Below are 17,481 nucleotides of genomic sequence, written 5' to 3'. Positions count from 1 at the left end.
TATTATTCAGTTTTGCTTATGAAATCAATTTAGAAAGGTCCTAATAATAGTGCACCTAATAATGCATATTCTAATACCTAAGAAAATCCAAAGAAATAGGTAAGCGTTGATACTACCTAAACTGAATATGTAAGTCTTTGTAGTGAAATAACAGAATGGAGGCTTTTGTTTTGTTTTAGTGGCCTGAGTTATGTGGCTCAACTTACATCTAGTAACCACATACAAAAGAACGGAAAATTCCTACTTTGTACTAAAAAACGAGTAAATTCTGGTTTCCCTGTCTGTTTAGATTTAAGCAAATATTAGCACTGGCATTTGATTCTTCACTCGCAATGGCAATAGAGCACAAACATTAATTGTAGTGAGGATATCAAGTTGACTCGGTTAAGGAATGCAGCCATGTTATGATGAGAAATATTTTGGAGGGCATAGCTCCCGGCTCTGCACTGCTTTGGCTCTATCTTCGAATGGGACAGAATTTCTGTCCCATATAATTTTTGCACAAAGTTTGGTTTGATTCGGTGAAGAAGTGCAGCCGATAATACGAGTTAAATATACAATATTTAGGTGGATTACGTAGACATAGAAACATCCTTATTCCACCACTGATTTGGCATATCTTTAAAAGGAACCGAATTGTTAATCCTGTGTAAATTTGGTTTCATTCGGTTAAGAAATGCAGTCAAAAGCGAAAATTAAATATTAACATAGAATGTTGGGGGGCATAGTCCCCAAACCCTATATTAATTTGACTCATGGAACAGGGCATTTCTCTGCCTCATACGAGTATCGTCCAGTCTGGTTTCATTCGGTTAAGAAATGCAAATGCAGCTGCTATCACGAGCCAAAAAGCGTTATATATATACAGTATATGAAGCAAATTTTTTCGAGACAGTGTCAAACACCAATATCGAATATCGACAATATCGATATCGAATGTCGATATCGACGATATTTGATTTGCGATATCGATTATCGATATAAGCTGATATCGACATATCGCACAGCCCTAGTGGGAACCCTGATATTGGCACGGTTTTATAAACAAAAATTTCGAATTTTTTTGCCTCAATTTGTGGAAGTTTTAATTTTCCTAGTTGGGAACACTGCACGCGGGCTGGTCCAATTGATGTCAACAATTAGGTATACAATCCGAGGCAGGGGCGCCCGAAGAAAATTTTCTAGGGAGGGACTCATCTCCATGGTTGCTATATTACATCTGGTATTTCTGGTATTTAATATACGTGGTTTGCTATATTACGTATACGTTTTCGTAAGAGGGCGGGGGGCTCGTGTCCACCCTGTCCTCCCCTTCGGGCGCCCATGATTCGAGGTATCTACCTGACAAGTTTTAAGGAGATCTCTCTACAACGAAGGAAGCTATAGGGAAAAAAGGAAATTCGAAAATTCTCGAATTTTTGACTTCGTGCTGAAATTTGAGAAAGAAATTCGACGCCCAGAAGAGAAAGAAACTAATATGATAAACTATGGTCCAACCACATTTGGCCAATAGGGGCCGCGGTGGCTCAGTGGTAGAGCGTTCACCTCTGGTGCTTGGGGTCCCGGGTTCAAACCCTGCTCCCGCCAAGTGAACTTTGTGGTGGACAAACACCGTGTGCGTGGGTTTTCTCGGGGTTCTCCCGTTTCCTCCCACTTTCTTCATTCCACCATTTCATTCATCTCTCATCATCACCGTCTCCTTTAGCCTAACCGGCATAACCGCGGGACGTAAAAATCAAAGATTTCACATTTGGCCAATATATATATATATATATATACCGATATTTTAATTAATGTCCACACAGGAGCGGATTAAAAAAGTGACACGCCCGTGTGTGCCACTTTGGCCACTTGGGTCCGAAAGGATTAAAGAAGTACAGCGAAACACTACACAGAAAATCAACAACGAATCTTCAGTGCAACTACGCTAATATGGTAAATACGTTGTGATAATAACTCCATCGGAAATTGATCGTGAATCTTCTACGTAAATGCACTAAAAATATATCGTTCTATGTCTCCTTTTTATACTATCGTTAGTTTTTCCGACCCATCACTGTGACGGTCGGGTACAGCTTTCGAAATTTTTGCAAATATTCTAATTCATTTCTACAATATTCACTTTAAGTTTGCAGGTTGTTTGCTTTATAGGTCCTTTACTTTTAAATTAGATCAAATTAATGTCAGTTTTCTCGTGATGGTCGGGACATAAGATATGCTCCTAGCATCAAGACGAAAGAAATCAATTAAGTAATTTATATACTGGAAAATCTTTTTTCAAAAAATAAAGTATAAATGAATGTGTACACTTTTCCGCTTCGTAACTTGCTCTGCCATTTCAAGCCCCCCCCCCCAAAAAAAAAAAAAAGTCTCTAATTTGGTTTTAATCTATGTGGTGTCGTCAACCACGGAACTACCCTGAACCGTAATTGGAGTCATGAAAAAGCTCTTCAGATTAATTAAGATGTGTTTAAATGAACCTCAAAGTAAAGTCAGAGTAGGAAAGTACGTACTCACGAGCTTTTATGTCGCGAATGGCTTGAAACAAAGAGATGTGTTGTCGCCGATGTTATTCATCTTTGTTCTAGAGTACGCTATGAGGAAAATCAAAGATAGCAACCAGAGCCTAGATCTGAATTGTCTTCATCAGGTTATGGTGTATGCTGATGATGTAAATCTGATAGGGGATGATAGGCGAAAAATATAAAAAAAATGCTGAGGTTTTATTAAACGCTTGCAGGGACATAGGTTTAGAAGTAAATGGATAGAAAAGTAAATACATGGAAATTCGCTGGGATCGTAATACTGCTAATTTATAGATACGTCAAAATATGAAATAATACTTTCGACAAGGGGGATACTTTCAAATGTATAGGATCAATATTAACAGACCGATCAATATCCACTAAGAAATTAAATGTCGACAGAAAGCAGAGGAAATTCGTGTTATTATTCAGTTCAAAACTTTTTATCTTCGCGAATTTTTTCGAGAAATTGGAAGATTAAAATATATAAAACGATAATCATGCCTGTTAAGTTGTATGGTTACGAAACATAGTCACTTACTCTGGAGGGAAAAACCTAGACTAAAAGTATTTGAGAATAAAATCCTTAAATATTCCGACCCAAGAGTAACTGAATGGGAGCTGGCAGAAACTTCATAATAATGAACTGCATAATGTATACCGTTTACCTAACATTGTTAGGAAAGTATATGAGGTTCAGGTTGGCAGATCATGCAGCCAGATTGAAAGAAAGAAAGAACGCTATTTTAGCTTGAAATAGAATATGAAAACGACCATTAGGAAGACCCAGACGCAGGTTAAGACAATACTGTATTAAGATGAATGTTGCAGAAATAAAAATACAAATTAAAAACTGGATTAAGTTGTCTAAGGACAGAAGTCAGTTGGGAGCTTTCGTGAACACAGCATTGAACTCCCGGGTTGCATAGGCCATAGAGGTAGTAAATACTTCTTCATTATGTTGCGTAAATCTGATTTAAATTACTACTGAGCAAAACAATACGTTTATTGTACAAGTAAAATTATTAATGTGTAACAGTTTCGCCAAACTAACACTTGGCTAGATAGTGTCTGTTGAATTTTTACAATAAAGGTATTGTTTTGCTCAGCGAGTAGTTTAAATCAGATTTAAGTATATTAAAAGCAAAGCTCGTAGAATGAAAAATATTCAGTTGCAAAATTTGTTTCGCAATTATGTAATGCATACTTTTTCTTTCTTACAGAACGTAGGGGTCAAATTCCTGAGAAATCATCACACAGGTTTCAGTTTAGCAAGATAGTAGAATGCAGTACGTTAGATAAAGATCTAACAGACGAAGTTTCCTTTCCCATAAAGGTATTCCACTTTGAAAAATAAATATAGAATAATATCTTTCTTTAAGCGTGTAATAAAATAAATAAATAATTTCTAAAGTATAATCTAGAGATTTAGAAAGATGCAAATGTAAAATCCTGTTCTTATTTTATTTTCATTCACTTGCCCTATTCATCCCTCTCCCTTGGCCTAAAGAGCATAAGGTGGGACGTTAAACTCAAAGATTTCATTTCATTTTAAAAGCTATAATATCGTTTTCAGATAAATGTTCCATCCTGTATCTATCTATCTATCTATATAGTGTGTAAAACAGGTACGGCAAAATTTCAGGGGCGGATTCCTTATGGGTAGACAAGTAAGAAAGTTCATATCACCATATGTCTAGAAATGCATCGTCACAGAATTACGGCCATTGAGCCACTTGACGGAGTGACAGTCACATTCTGGTCGCCCCTCAATGTGACTCAATTTAAACCTCTCTAACTCAGCCTCTAATTAAGCTAGGAAGGTAATTTTGATATCAATGTGTTTCTAAAGGACGATACTTTTCGCCGATATGCATTTTATGTATGTGAGGGGTACCATGGCAGACGGGGGAGGATAAAGCACGTACCTTTTCTTTTTTTTTTTTTAAATCAGAATTTTGGGGATGGCATTCCTTGCCCCTTGGAGGTACACTCAAAAAAATGGTGTATGAAGCAATGAAGTAGTCCACTGTATGGTAATACCCTGTATATGCACTTGTTGCGTAGAAGTCTTATATGAAGCCGCCCTGAAAATAAATGTAATTTTCAAACTGAGACTTAAAGAATTGGCCAAATTTACCCTCCCCCTTCTCCCCCCATATAAGCAACAAGTACATATACAGGCTATTATCAGATAGTGGACTACGTCATTGCTTCATATACAAATTTTTATGAGTGTACCCCCAAGGGGGAAGGAATTCTCATGGAAAAAACGAAAAAGCACGTAGTTTATCCTCCCCCGTCTGCCATGGTATCCCCCACATACACAAAATGCATATTGGTTTAAAACTTCGTCTTTCAGAATCACAGAGATACCGAAATTATCTTCCTAGTTTAATTAGGGATGAGTTATTTAAGTTTAAATTGAGTCATATTGATGGGCAACCAAAATGTGACTATTTCACCCCGTAACTCTGTAACGATGCATTTCCCGGCATATGGTCATATGAATTTTTTTTGCTTGTCTACCCATAAGGAATCTAACCTTGAAATTTTGCCATACCTTTTTGTTATACCCTGTATATATATATATATATATATATATATATATATATATATATATATAATATTATATTGGTTTTTTCAGTCTGTCGCGGATGGCTACAACATCACTATCTTGTTGTATGGCTCAGCAGGAAGTGGAAAAAGAACTGAATTAAGCTTTCTGTTGCGAAGCGTGGATTGCCTGTTTACCAGGATTGGAGAACTTAAGAAAGATGTAAGCACGTACTTTTTTTTGTCACATTTGATTTATAAAGATATAATATTTATTCACTATATGATTTCTGAAGTTTGTGACTTTCAAGAACGCAGTCCTATTACGTTAAAGATACAAATAAAGTGTTTATTTACATTTTGTCAGAAGGAAGATAATATATACAATATATATTTTACTTGTGAGGGTAATATACAGATGTTTGCGTGGTTAATAAAATAATAGAAATACCTGAAGAAAATGAAACTTACCTGAGTAGTACTGTGTGGGATCACAGTTAGACTGCAGAAGAGCTCTGATACTTCATGGAATGGAAGCAGGAGTGATTGTCAAAGGTGTATGGTACCATTCCTTGTGTAATGAACACTCAGTTACGCCAGCGATGATGGAGTCTGCGCCGAAGTCTGAGATTCAAAATTGTCCGACAGATGATCAATAATGTTAAGGTTTTGAAATTGAGCAGGCCAGGAAGGATGTAGTTCATCCAGACGATCATGTATCCACAACTCAATAGCTATATGATCGTGAATTGGCGCACTGTTATATTGAAAATTTGGATTATTGGCCGGAAGTCTGAACCATAGGATGTGCACGTCATTACCGAAAATATCTAAATAATACGGAAACTTTAGGCTACTTCTTCACAAAGATGCTTCTATGTTTCATGGTAAGAAGAAGACAGTTCGACTGTGTTCGTAAGCTTCTTTGGGCGTCTACTATATGTGAGCGGGGTCTGTGGTTGGAGGTAAGGTAAAAGAGGCCTCATTTGACCTTATTACGCGTTCTCAGTCTTCTCGTTCCACCTTGCATTTTCTTTGCGTTAGATCATTGTCGGTTAGCAGATCATTGATTTGAAAATTGTAACGTGAGAGCAGATGTTTAGGTTACAGAACTCGTGTCAAAGTGTGATTGTGCCAATAAAGATGTTCCAGGTGCTGATGAAAAATAAATGAAATATTCGAGTTTTACGTCCCACGGTTATGCCGGTTAGGCTAAAGGAGACGGTGATGATGAGTAATGAATGAAATGGTGGAATGAAGAAAGTGGGAGGAAACGGGAGAACCCAGAGAAAACCCACGCACACGGTGTTTGTCCACCACAAAGTTCACTTGGTGGGGGCTGGGATTGAACCCGGGACCCCAAGCACCAGAGGTGAACGCTCTACCACTGAGCCACCGCGGCCCCCCAGGTGCTGATGAGTTGCAATCACTTTTGCCGCGTTCTCTCTACAGTTCTTAATGGTAATCTTCAATGTTCAGCCATACCTGTCGCTGAGGTTTCTCTCCCAAACACTATTATTCTTCGCCAAAATTACTTTGCTATGAGTTCCGTAGCCTGTCATCACCTTCTGCGTTCTTCGTGATACGCCTAATAGGCTGGCCACTTTAGATATACTGTTCTTGCTCTAATTAACTGCTTACCCAAAATTAATCCTTTTGAAACTCAGATATCTCTAATTTTGCATTAGTGCTGTGCCCTTCAACACCCGCCTCTGTTACGTCCCTCTCTAGAACTACAGACAATGGACATTTCCACTGATTATTATTATTATTATTATTATTATTTATTGCGCTGTAAAATACTTCAGAGCTAGCTGATTACAGGAAACACTTTTGGCTCATGCGTTGATTCTGACTAGTAAAAATTTGCGATTGAATTTCAGCCTGCTACTCGTGTGCGTAAAATAATGATCACCATATTTATACGTCATCTGTCAGTTCAGGGGAAACTGCGCCACTCAGTAGCGAAACGTCTTAAAGAAAGATACGATGCAAGTTTTTCAAAAGTCTACGACGTTGATAATAAAAGGAAGAATGAAATGTATCACACCTTAAGGTTTCTTTGTAAAGTAGATTATTTGTTTTATTTGTTTATAATCAATTAATTGAAAATTCTCAAATATAACAAGGTTGTAGTGTGTTAATTTGCAAGATTACACAACAAACTTTCTAACATATATTTATGATAATGTCATTGCATTGACTTTACTAAACCATTTAAAAATGTGACTAGTGTTACCTTCCTTAGCAGTACAACACGATCAGTGCCTATGAACCTACATACTCACCCAAGTTTTCCAGTTTTTTTAAAAGTTGTAATTTATGCTAAACGTATAAAAACATGAAGACAGTTGTCACAGTAATTTTATTTAGTACCTTTACGTAAATTGACATTGTTTGCATCCTGAGTTAATACATTAATTAACGCCCTCGTGTTTGGATAATCAACCGACCTTATGAAGCGAATCTTATTCAGGTTTCTTTTTTAACGATATAAAACCGCAGTAACTTTAAAGTAGAGTGCTAATTTCTGGTAGGGAAGTTAGTCGTGGATAAATTTACCCATTACAAAAAATCCCAAAGTAAAAATAATTTAAATTCTTTACTGGGTTCAACACTAGGATGCACAAACTTAAAATGATAATCAATATCCATGAACTTTCTGAGAATTTTCCAGTGCTATTATCGAACTACTTTACGCATAAATAATGATATTTCACCATAATATCTTCGCGTTTACCGTAATTTTTTCAACCAATGGAACATAAATTGTTTATATTACTTCGTGTGAACATTTACAGATAGTCTGAAGTGTTTTGAACACATGAATTAATATTCAAACTAACAAATATACAAACATGGTAACAAACTGCTTACAATTGACTGATTACTGAATGAAATGAAATAAGATTTCTAATTTTGTGTGCCACGAATATTTCCTGTAAGCTAAGGGAAACGGATAATTAATGAAAGTGAATGATTATAAAAGAATTTGTGTAGTGTCGTGTGGGAAGAAACGTCAGAATCGAGAGAAAAAACACTACGAACACGATGTTGTTCAACACACTCATGTAGCCTGGGATCGAACTAGGAACCTCTCGCACCAGAGGACGCGCTCCATCACTAATCCACTGTGTTCCCTGATAACGAATGTTTGTGGTACGTCATGACGAGTAATAAACACAATATTGTGTTCCAGTGAGTGAAGCAATATGAGAGAAATTAGTCTACACTGACGAAACTTATCAAAGGGCTGAACTCTTCATATGTTTGCTTTTATGCTTTTTTTTTTTCTTCTGTACCTCAGAAAACGTACAAGACACAATACTTTCACAATCTAATCTTTTGCAAGTGTACTACCATATTATTCGCACTCAGAGCCGACGAGAGAAAAATTATAAGTATCTTTATATGTTCAGAACACTATTCCGTGTAAGGTTGTTGAAAAGAAAAAGTTGAAATTTTAAAGTAATAACATATGTAATACATAATGAATTCGTGGAATACATAATGAGTTATGTACTAATATTTCTCTTCTTAGGTTCTAAAAATCCCGTGCTTCAGGTAGCCATGAATACTGGGAATATGACTCTGCCGTCTAGATAATTTAAATCCAAAATATATAGGCCGATATATCAAATTGTATTTGTTTATTATTATGGTGATTAGTTTTAAGAACTGGCGCCAACCTCTTTAAAAAACTTTTCGAGCCCTGCTCTCGTTCATGATGCTTTTTCGGCAGCCTTACCATCGGTCTGCCTCTTTTTGCTATAGCTTTCTTCAACTCCAAAGCACCACGGTGACCACTAAAACAGCAATACAGAAAATCTAATATAAATGAAATAGAGTGTTTGTTTGTGTGTTTGTCTGTCTGTATGTCTGTCTGTGTGCGGCCTGGGGACAAGACAAGTGGACCGAGAGTTACAAATTTTGGTCAGGGGTACCTTGGTCCAGGCCCCAGATCAAGACAAAGATTTTTTTTTTTCAAATTTCGAACCAGGAGGTCTCAGGGGGGCCGTTTACCTGGACCGGCCTGGGGACCAGACAAGTTGACCGAGAGTTGCCAAATTTTGGTCACGGATACCTTGGTCCAGGCCCCAGACCAAGGCGAATCGTTTTTGTCAAAATTCGAACCAGGGAGGGTCTCAAGGGGCGTTTACCGGGACAAGTAAAAGTAGTAGAAAATGACCGATATTAGTGTCGAATTCATAGTTTTCGTGATCGCTGAGATCAATGGTGAAATCCAATCGCATTAACTCCATATTCACCCTATTCGGTTGCGGGCCGAGGGTCACCGGGGGGTGAGTGGGGAATACCGAGACATGTAAAAGTAATCCAAAATTATCGATATTAGTGTCAAATCCATAGTTTTCGCGGTCGCTGATATCAATGGTGACACTTCCATTAGCAATGACTTGCAAATTCAGCTACCATTGTATGCGGGCCGGGGTTCAAGTAGGGGGGGGGAGATACCGAGACGTGTAAAAATAGCCCAAAATGACCGGTATTAGTGTCAAATCCATAGTTTTCGCGGTGGCTGAAATAAATGATGGTACTCCCACAGGCGTTGGCTTCCAAATACAGCCCCCATGCGAAGGATGGGTATATTCAGCTAGTAGTAAATAAGTCATACAAAATGATTCTTATAGCAATAAAATACGAATAATTGTAGCAATGGTGTGTGATAACCAATAGCTAGTATGTACAGTAAATGGTAGAAAACATGTAAATGATGCAGTGGGGTACGGATTTTTTGAAATGCATTAAGAGCTTGTTGGTGCAGAAAGTGCTATATTTGTAGACGTAGTATTTGTATAATGGAGATTCACTACATTTATAATATGTATTCCGACAGATTTTCAGTATGTACAATTAAGAGTCCGAGTAATGTATAGGCGCTAATAGTACATGAACTTTTAAAGCACTGGAAGCCAAACTTACAAAACAAACAAAAGCTATTTGTATCTCTAATATGGTCACTTATTCTCAATCTGTGCGTGATTTATTTTTAGTTTGAATTGATGTAGTCGTTAAACTCCTAGTGTTTCTGGTCTAACAATATAGTAAAATAATCCTGCTGATATGTATTTAAAATAATTGAAATGGTAGAACATCATGCACCATTTTAGCTTCTTTGATCAAAAGATCCAATATACCTGTATTTCAGGCAAAAAATTTCTTATTGGCCTTATATCTGGAGAACCATATACAATGTAGCCAAACCCAAGCTATCACTTAACTCAGTATGATGTGCTTATTTTTTTTATTTTTTTATTTTCTTTTTAAAATCTATTTAGGGGCAGTTCAAAAATTTTGTGGTCCCTGATCCCAAAACTAATTATTGGCCAAGATCGCAATCTTTTGATCCATTTTTTTTTTTTTTTTTTTTTTTTGGATCGTTCCTAAAATTCTTATTAAACGAGGAGAATAGGTCCTATTAACATGTTATGTTGTGTACAGTGAGTATTTTACTTATTGTGTCACTTTTCCTTTCACTATTCCACTAAATTTATTTGTGGTCTACAATAAGAAACTGCAATATGAAAGGATTCCCTGAAGCTTTCAACACGGCTCAGAGAGAAAAACCAATGTTTGACGTCACACAAAAACGCTTGTGTCTGTTTCGTGACTTAAGCAGCGTTATATTATTTTCCTCATTGTAGAAAGTTAACTCGGAAAATTCCGGCATTCAGTTTTTATAAACCAACTATGGGAAATCTAGATTATAAAATTGAAAGTGACTGTGATTGTGACTCCTAATTTCTTGAACCATCCGACCGATCTCGATCAAATTTTTAACAGTGATAAGGTTTGGGACTGGAATTGTTTTTATCTGTTCACTTTGGTGGTTGTAACTTAGGGAGAGGGGGAGTTATAAAAATATAAATAAATTTAATAACTCTTGAACCAAATTACCAATCTCGATCAAATTTTCAACATAAATGAGGTTCGTACCCTGGGATGCTTTTTTATCATTTCACTTTGACGGAGCAACATAGAGGATGGGGAGGAGGGGAAGATATACAAAAATCAATATATATATAATAGGGTGGCCCAAAAGTAGGTATACACCCTTGCGTTGATCAAGTATAACATTCTAGCTTATAGGTTTATTTGCTTCGGCTGTTCCGAGCTTAAAACATAAGTAAAAAGCCATTAAAAACAAATAATAAAGAAACTATGTCTACCTGATGGATAACAATAAGAAATGATAAAAAGCTATGAGTTGATCAGTACGGGACTATATACCTCCTTTTGGACACCATATATATGACTATGTTCGTGAGTTAATAGTTCTTGAACAACCCGATCGATCTCAGTCAAATTTTCAACATAGATGAGGTTTGAACCTGGGAAGCAGGGTCGGCAAAAAAATGGTTTTTATTGAAAAAAAAACAAAAAAACAGGTTTTTTTGGTTTAAACTCAGTTTTTTTTTGGGGGGGGGGGGGTTAAACCTTTTTTTTTTTTTTTGTTTAAATAATTTACTCTATGTATTTATATTAGATATGGACAGAAATTAGTTTGTTTCGCCTTTGTGTTATTATGCAACAACAAGGTTATGCTGGAAGGGGTCACATAAGCTTAAAGCGGAATCCAAACCGCTTCTCGACTTACATCCAAGAGAAATTGTCCATTTGGACACGAAACCGGGACTAATTGGTCACAAATGCGATTGCCGACTCACTCACGAAGGACTCCTGATAAAAATACGTTGTACTCATCTTTACATAGGCGTACTTGTTAACATAATTGTCAAGAGTCATTTCAAAAGGACAAAAAAATAAACAGTTAGACAAGTAGAATTATACATAAGTTGGGAAACTCCCGCCTTAGCCATTGGGAAAATCCTGTTATTACTTTAAATGTATTTGTATGTAAAATTTTAAGGTCAACATATCATAATCACTACGCTAAAACTGAGGTATTAAATTACAAATTTGGTATGTAGATATCATTCAATAAAATTAAAACAAAGTCAAATCCAAGTTGTTGTTGGAAGCTACGTAGGCAGTTGATAAATTTTGCCAATTTCTATCAACAAGAGGCAAGCTTGGCTTCTTTATAAAACAACAGGCATTCATTCAAGTAGAAATATATAATTTGGTTTCATTTCGTATGTTTAGGCTTAACATTCTTATGAAATACCAAGGTTATCACGGAGAAGACTTTCGCTTAAAGGGACACCTCGAATCGCTACTTGGTTTACTCTTGAAAGATGGGTTGTGCTTCGACCGAGAATTGAACACGAGACAATTGATTGAAAGGCGAAAACTAGATAAAAGTAATGCGGATGGTTTGATATGTGGAAACGTCACCATTAAGTTCACACGATTTAAAGCATTTTTCTTTCTTTTCTTTTTTTTTTTTCTTTTTTTTTTGTTTAAACCATTTATTTATTTTTTTTAAACCAGCCAACCCTGCTGGGAAGTTTTTTATCATTTCACTTTACCGGTAGATCTTAGGGGTATGGAAGGGGAGGGGGTAAATATATGAAAATGAATAAAACTTAATGACTTTTGAATCACGCGACCGATCTCGACTAAACTTTCAACATAGATAAGGTTTTGGCCTGGCATGTTTTCTTCGTTTCACTTTTACGGTGCAACGTACGGGAGAGGGGGAGAGGGGAGATATATGTAGAAAAACATAATAAAAGTGACTATCTTTTTGACTTCATCACGCTTAGCCCTCCAACCGATCTTAATCAAATTTTCAACATAGATGAGATTCAGGACTGGATTTCATCTAATATCGGGTGTTGCAAAATAAGTGTTACAACTCTTGGGAGGTGACTCCTGCCACTGAGACAAGAAAAAAAGTTCTCTTGAACTTTCGGCTATCGGACATAGTTTCGGATCTACAAGGTGCCGAAAGCGTGGGAAAATGACTTTCGGACGCCAATAGTTCGGAAACTATCCAACATAAAGAGGGCGGGTAAAAAATTCACTGAAGAAGTCATACCTGCTGTATTGAATTGTGCATGTTTCATAATCCTACCATGCACGCGTAAGGGATTCCCCAAAGGAACGTAGGAAGTCCCGGATTACCTGTCAAATGAAAATTGGTCTAAATGAATATGAATTGATAAGATTTCTACCAGGTACCAATAATTCGTTTGTATTAAGTCGATATCTGGAACGAATGCAAAATGGTGAACACCTTCATGTCCGTTGTGTGTGCTTGCATAATCGCCAGATACGGATGCTAGCCAATAGTGACGTTCTGAGTATTAAGTGTAGTGAATTTGTACTCAAATGCTCTATAAAGACATTTGGAGTGTCGGTAGAGCAGAACAGATGAAGCAGGGTGATTCACATGTGTGAAAACACGTAATGAAAAATTTCAATGGACGCACAACCAACCCCTGTTTCCATGTCAAATCTTGCAGATAACCCCAGTTGGAGATATTCGCAATACGGCACTGGTGTCGCTTCTATTTTTATTGCATTCTACACGTACGATTTGGTACTTCATTTGTTTGCTTGACGGTTCTATGTGCATTATCAGCTGAGATAAAGGCCTGCTACTGGTAGTCAGATACAAGTCTGCAACAACGCCTCTAGCGGCTAAATGGGAAAGGATATGAAAAAGTTTGTCCTCTAAAAGTTGCATGACATTTAATGTCCTTTCGAACGATTCCAACAGTTATACCACTTTCCATTTCAAATTTTGAAGTTGCCCCCCGTTGGAGGTATTCACGAGACGCCACTGGTCTCCGTACTATTTTTATTGCATTCTACACATACGATTTGGTAATGCATATTTTTTTGTTTGGAGGCTCTACATGCAGTATTAGCTGCAATATAGACCTGGTACGTCCTTATTGAATCACCCTGTATATATATATCTTCACTTTGACGGCATAACCTAGAAGAGGGGGAGCGGAGGGGGAAATTTATGCAAAAATAAATAAATAAATCTTCATAACTCTTGAACCACCCGACCGATCGCGATCAAATTTTCAATATACATTAGGTTCGGGCCTGGGATGATTTTTTCTCCTTGTACTTTGACGGTGCAACTTAGGGGAGGGAAAAGGGTATATATATATATATATATATATATATATATATATATATATATATATATATATATATATATATATATATATATATATATATACAGGGTGCGGCACGTAAAACCGGCCCGTAAAGTGAACACATAAAATGAAATGTAATGTATTGAATATGATTAACTACAACACATAAATTAAGTACATCCTCCAGGATTCCCATATACACGTCACTGTTCACTGTCGTCTCAAAGAATATGGGCCCAATAACGCGTGTGGCGGAAATGGCACACCAAACACCAATCTTCACATCATGCAAGGGTACCTGGTGGATTGCGTGTGGATTTTCTGTCGACCAATACCGGTTGTTTTGGGAATTTACGTACCCAGACAGGTGGAACCACGCCTCGTCACTCATGATGAGCATTAGTGGATCCAAGAAACCACTGGCAACATTGCTCAACAGCCATGAACAGAAATGCACCCTCTTCTGCAGGTCAGGCTCCTTCAGTTCTTGCACAACACTTATCCGGTACGGTTTTAACTTCAGTCCCCTTAAAACACGTCTGCAACTTCTCTCACTTGCATGAACCTGTTGACTCAATCTCCTGGTTGACTTTCGAGGACTTCTTGTCATTATCTCCTCCACCTGCATCTTGAATTCAGGTGTGCAGACAGATGGTCGTCTGTTCCTGGGAGCATTTTGAACCGATCCTGTACGCCGCCATTTTTCAATCATTTCCTGAATGGTGCTTTTTGCTGGCACAGAACGTCCTGGAAATTTCTCCCGAAATAAATTCTTTGTTTTCACGAAAGATCCAGTGAGAATGAACCCTTCAACAATGGCAACACGCTCGGGTATCGAATACGGCATTATCACACACTGACACTCACCCGGCTTAACACAACGAGGTCTTTTTCTCAACTGGTTTCGACAAGTTTCACTGGCTGCGGCTGCACGTGACTGCTGCAGGTCACGTAAGTCGACCCGACCTCGACACGCCATCTCTTGGTAGGAAGGTAGATTATTTAAGTGTTGCCAAAAACACAATATACCAGAATATTACGACGGGTCGGTTTTACGTGCCGCACCCTGTATATATATAAAATCAATGAAAGTAACTGTCTTTGTGACTTCATCACACTCCAACCGCCCGACCGATCTCGATCAAATTTTCAACATAGATGAGTTTCGGACCTGAGACTTTTTTGTTATATTACTTTGACGGTGTAAATTAGGGGGGGGGGGGAGACATTTAAAAATGACCGATAGTAGTGTCGAAGTTATAGTTTTCGGGGTCACTGAGATGAACAGTGAGATTTCCGGTGCTGTTTAAATCCAAATTCAGCCCCACATTTTGGGGGAGGGGAGGAAGAGAGACAGAGAAATAATTGAATATGACGAATATTAGTGTCGAATCCAAGTTTTCGGGGTCGCAGAGTTTAACTGTGACACTTCCGATTCCGTTTAAATCCAAATTCAGCACCGCAGCTTGGGGATGGAGGGAGCAAGAAAATATATAAAGTTGATCGAAAAGGACCATTATCGTTGTCGAATCCATGGTTTTCGGAGTCACCGAGATTACCAGTGACACTTCCGATGCCGTGTCCCGCAACATGGGGAGGGAAGGGGGATATATAAAAATTATCTAAAATGACCGATATCAAAGGGCGCTTTACTAATAATAATAATAAGTGACTGACTAACGGAAACATATTACTATTTTTTCTTAGTTTAATCCAGCGAAGCGGGTAATTGATGCAAGTTTCTTATATTGTAGCATCGTTGCTAATCTGCGTTACAAATCTTCGTCCTTTATAACATAAGAAAGAAGTCATTAGGACACTATGTAGTGAAAAAGATATTGCAGCTGGCAAAGGGTACATGAACATAGAACGGAGAGAACCTGTGAAACAAAACTTCATTATCTCTCAGGGTCTTCATATGGAAAGAAAAAAAATCAGCAACTGGTAAGCTGCAAATTTTAGAAAATACTCTAAAATGGTGCTCTACAGATAGTTACAGAGTTTCAGTCTTGCCAAACACTCCCTTATTCCGGCAACGTTAATTTCATTAAAGAGGTAGTTGCGATGGCGGAATTATTAATAAGCGCTTCTAGAAACAACTGATATCAGATGTTTTCAGAAAAATAGGAACATGATATAGTAATATAAATATCTTTGCACCACTCTTGTACTTAATTTTCAATTCAGCTGTTGTTTTATCTTATGATGTAATTGGTCCTATGAATTTATTAAAGACAGAGTCGTTGATGGACGGGACTGAAATGATGTCTGAATAACTTCGAACTTCCTGCAAATATTGAGGATATGATAAAACACACCATAGGCTAGTTTTCAAACCATCACGTTAAATTTAACATAGCCATCGCAAGTCATATGTGTAGTACGATTATTTTCTTTAAAATTTATTTGTTTATTAGCCCAAAGGAAGCCATAACACGTATGTTTGTGACAAAAAGGATGCACTTAAACCAGTGACTATAGACTTAAATTTTACGTTTACTCTTGTTTTTGCTGTAAACTGTTCATAGTCTGCACCATACTTCTTCCCGTGTAGACTATGTAGACAACGTAGAATATAATTAATGTTAATTTCTTGTACATTAGCAAGAAATTCAAGTGAAAATTGACAATATGTGTGCTCAAGCTTGAATCTTTGAGGCTGAAATCTAGTATTTCACAAGGAAACAGTAATAGAACACAAGGAAAGTAATTTCTTTCTTCGTGTTACAATGCATATAAAACCCTAACCTTACGGTCTTACAACTCACGTGTGTACCACATTTCAGACCCGCCAGAATCCTTAACTGCTGTCTTCTACTTCTGTTCTTCCAAATATGAGTGAATAAGAGCAAGTAGGTATGAGTGGAGGTGTCGGAATGGTTTCCCAGTCCGAAAGTGGAAGCCATCACTGCAGCTCAATAATTCGTAAACGTGGAATGAGAGCCGTACATGTACTTTTTTCTCTCTCAAAGTCGATTTTAGCACGAGCTGAGTTCGATCCAGCGACCTCAACGACCCAAGCTCCAGAAGTGATCGCTTTACACTGTTTTTTGATTATGGTGTTGAGATTTTATATATATTGTTTAAATAAATATTTTAACTTCAAAAACGTACGTGTATTTTAACTTCATCTTACTTGCATGTTTTCTAGTTCCAATTTCGGCTAGCTTAATATTTTTCTGATAATTTATTGGCGATAACACCGTACGACTAAAATTGTTCCGTTATATGTTAGTTGTTGACGTCATATATATAAGATGTAGTAGCAATATGTACAGTATTACATATGGTGTAATCAAGAATTGCTTCAATGGTTTAAACGATTCGTATAGATATCCGATCTGCTAAAATAGATCTGT

The 17,481-nt window shown here is 37.2% G+C and overlaps 1 protein-coding gene and 1 long non-coding RNA gene across 2 annotated transcripts in view; one reads left to right on the top strand and one right to left on the bottom strand.

The window, feature by feature from the left end:
- LOC145687324 (uncharacterized) overlaps positions 1–17,481 on the top strand; it is a 213,524-nt gene that overhangs the window by 37,747 nt on the left and 158,296 nt on the right. The window contains exons 3-4 of the mRNA XM_081760782.1: positions 3,749–3,861; positions 5,173–5,304. Of these exons, the coding sequence (XP_081616908.1) occupies positions 3,749–3,861; positions 5,173–5,304 (245 nt within the window). The remainder of the gene's footprint in view (positions 1–3,748; positions 3,862–5,172; positions 5,305–17,481) is intronic.
- LOC145688245 (uncharacterized) overlaps positions 1–17,481 on the bottom strand; it is a 64,053-nt gene that overhangs the window by 4,373 nt on the left and 42,199 nt on the right. The window lies entirely within an intron of this gene.

Source organism: Thermobia domestica, chromosome 6, assembly GCF_964235325.1.
Source record: "Thermobia domestica chromosome 6, izTheDome1.hap1.1, whole genome shotgun sequence".
NCBI classification, from domain to species: domain Eukaryota; kingdom Metazoa; phylum Arthropoda; class Insecta; order Zygentoma; family Lepismatidae; genus Thermobia; species Thermobia domestica.
Note: the sequence above shows the minus strand (reverse complement) of the source record. Positions and strands in the feature narration are given on the sequence as shown.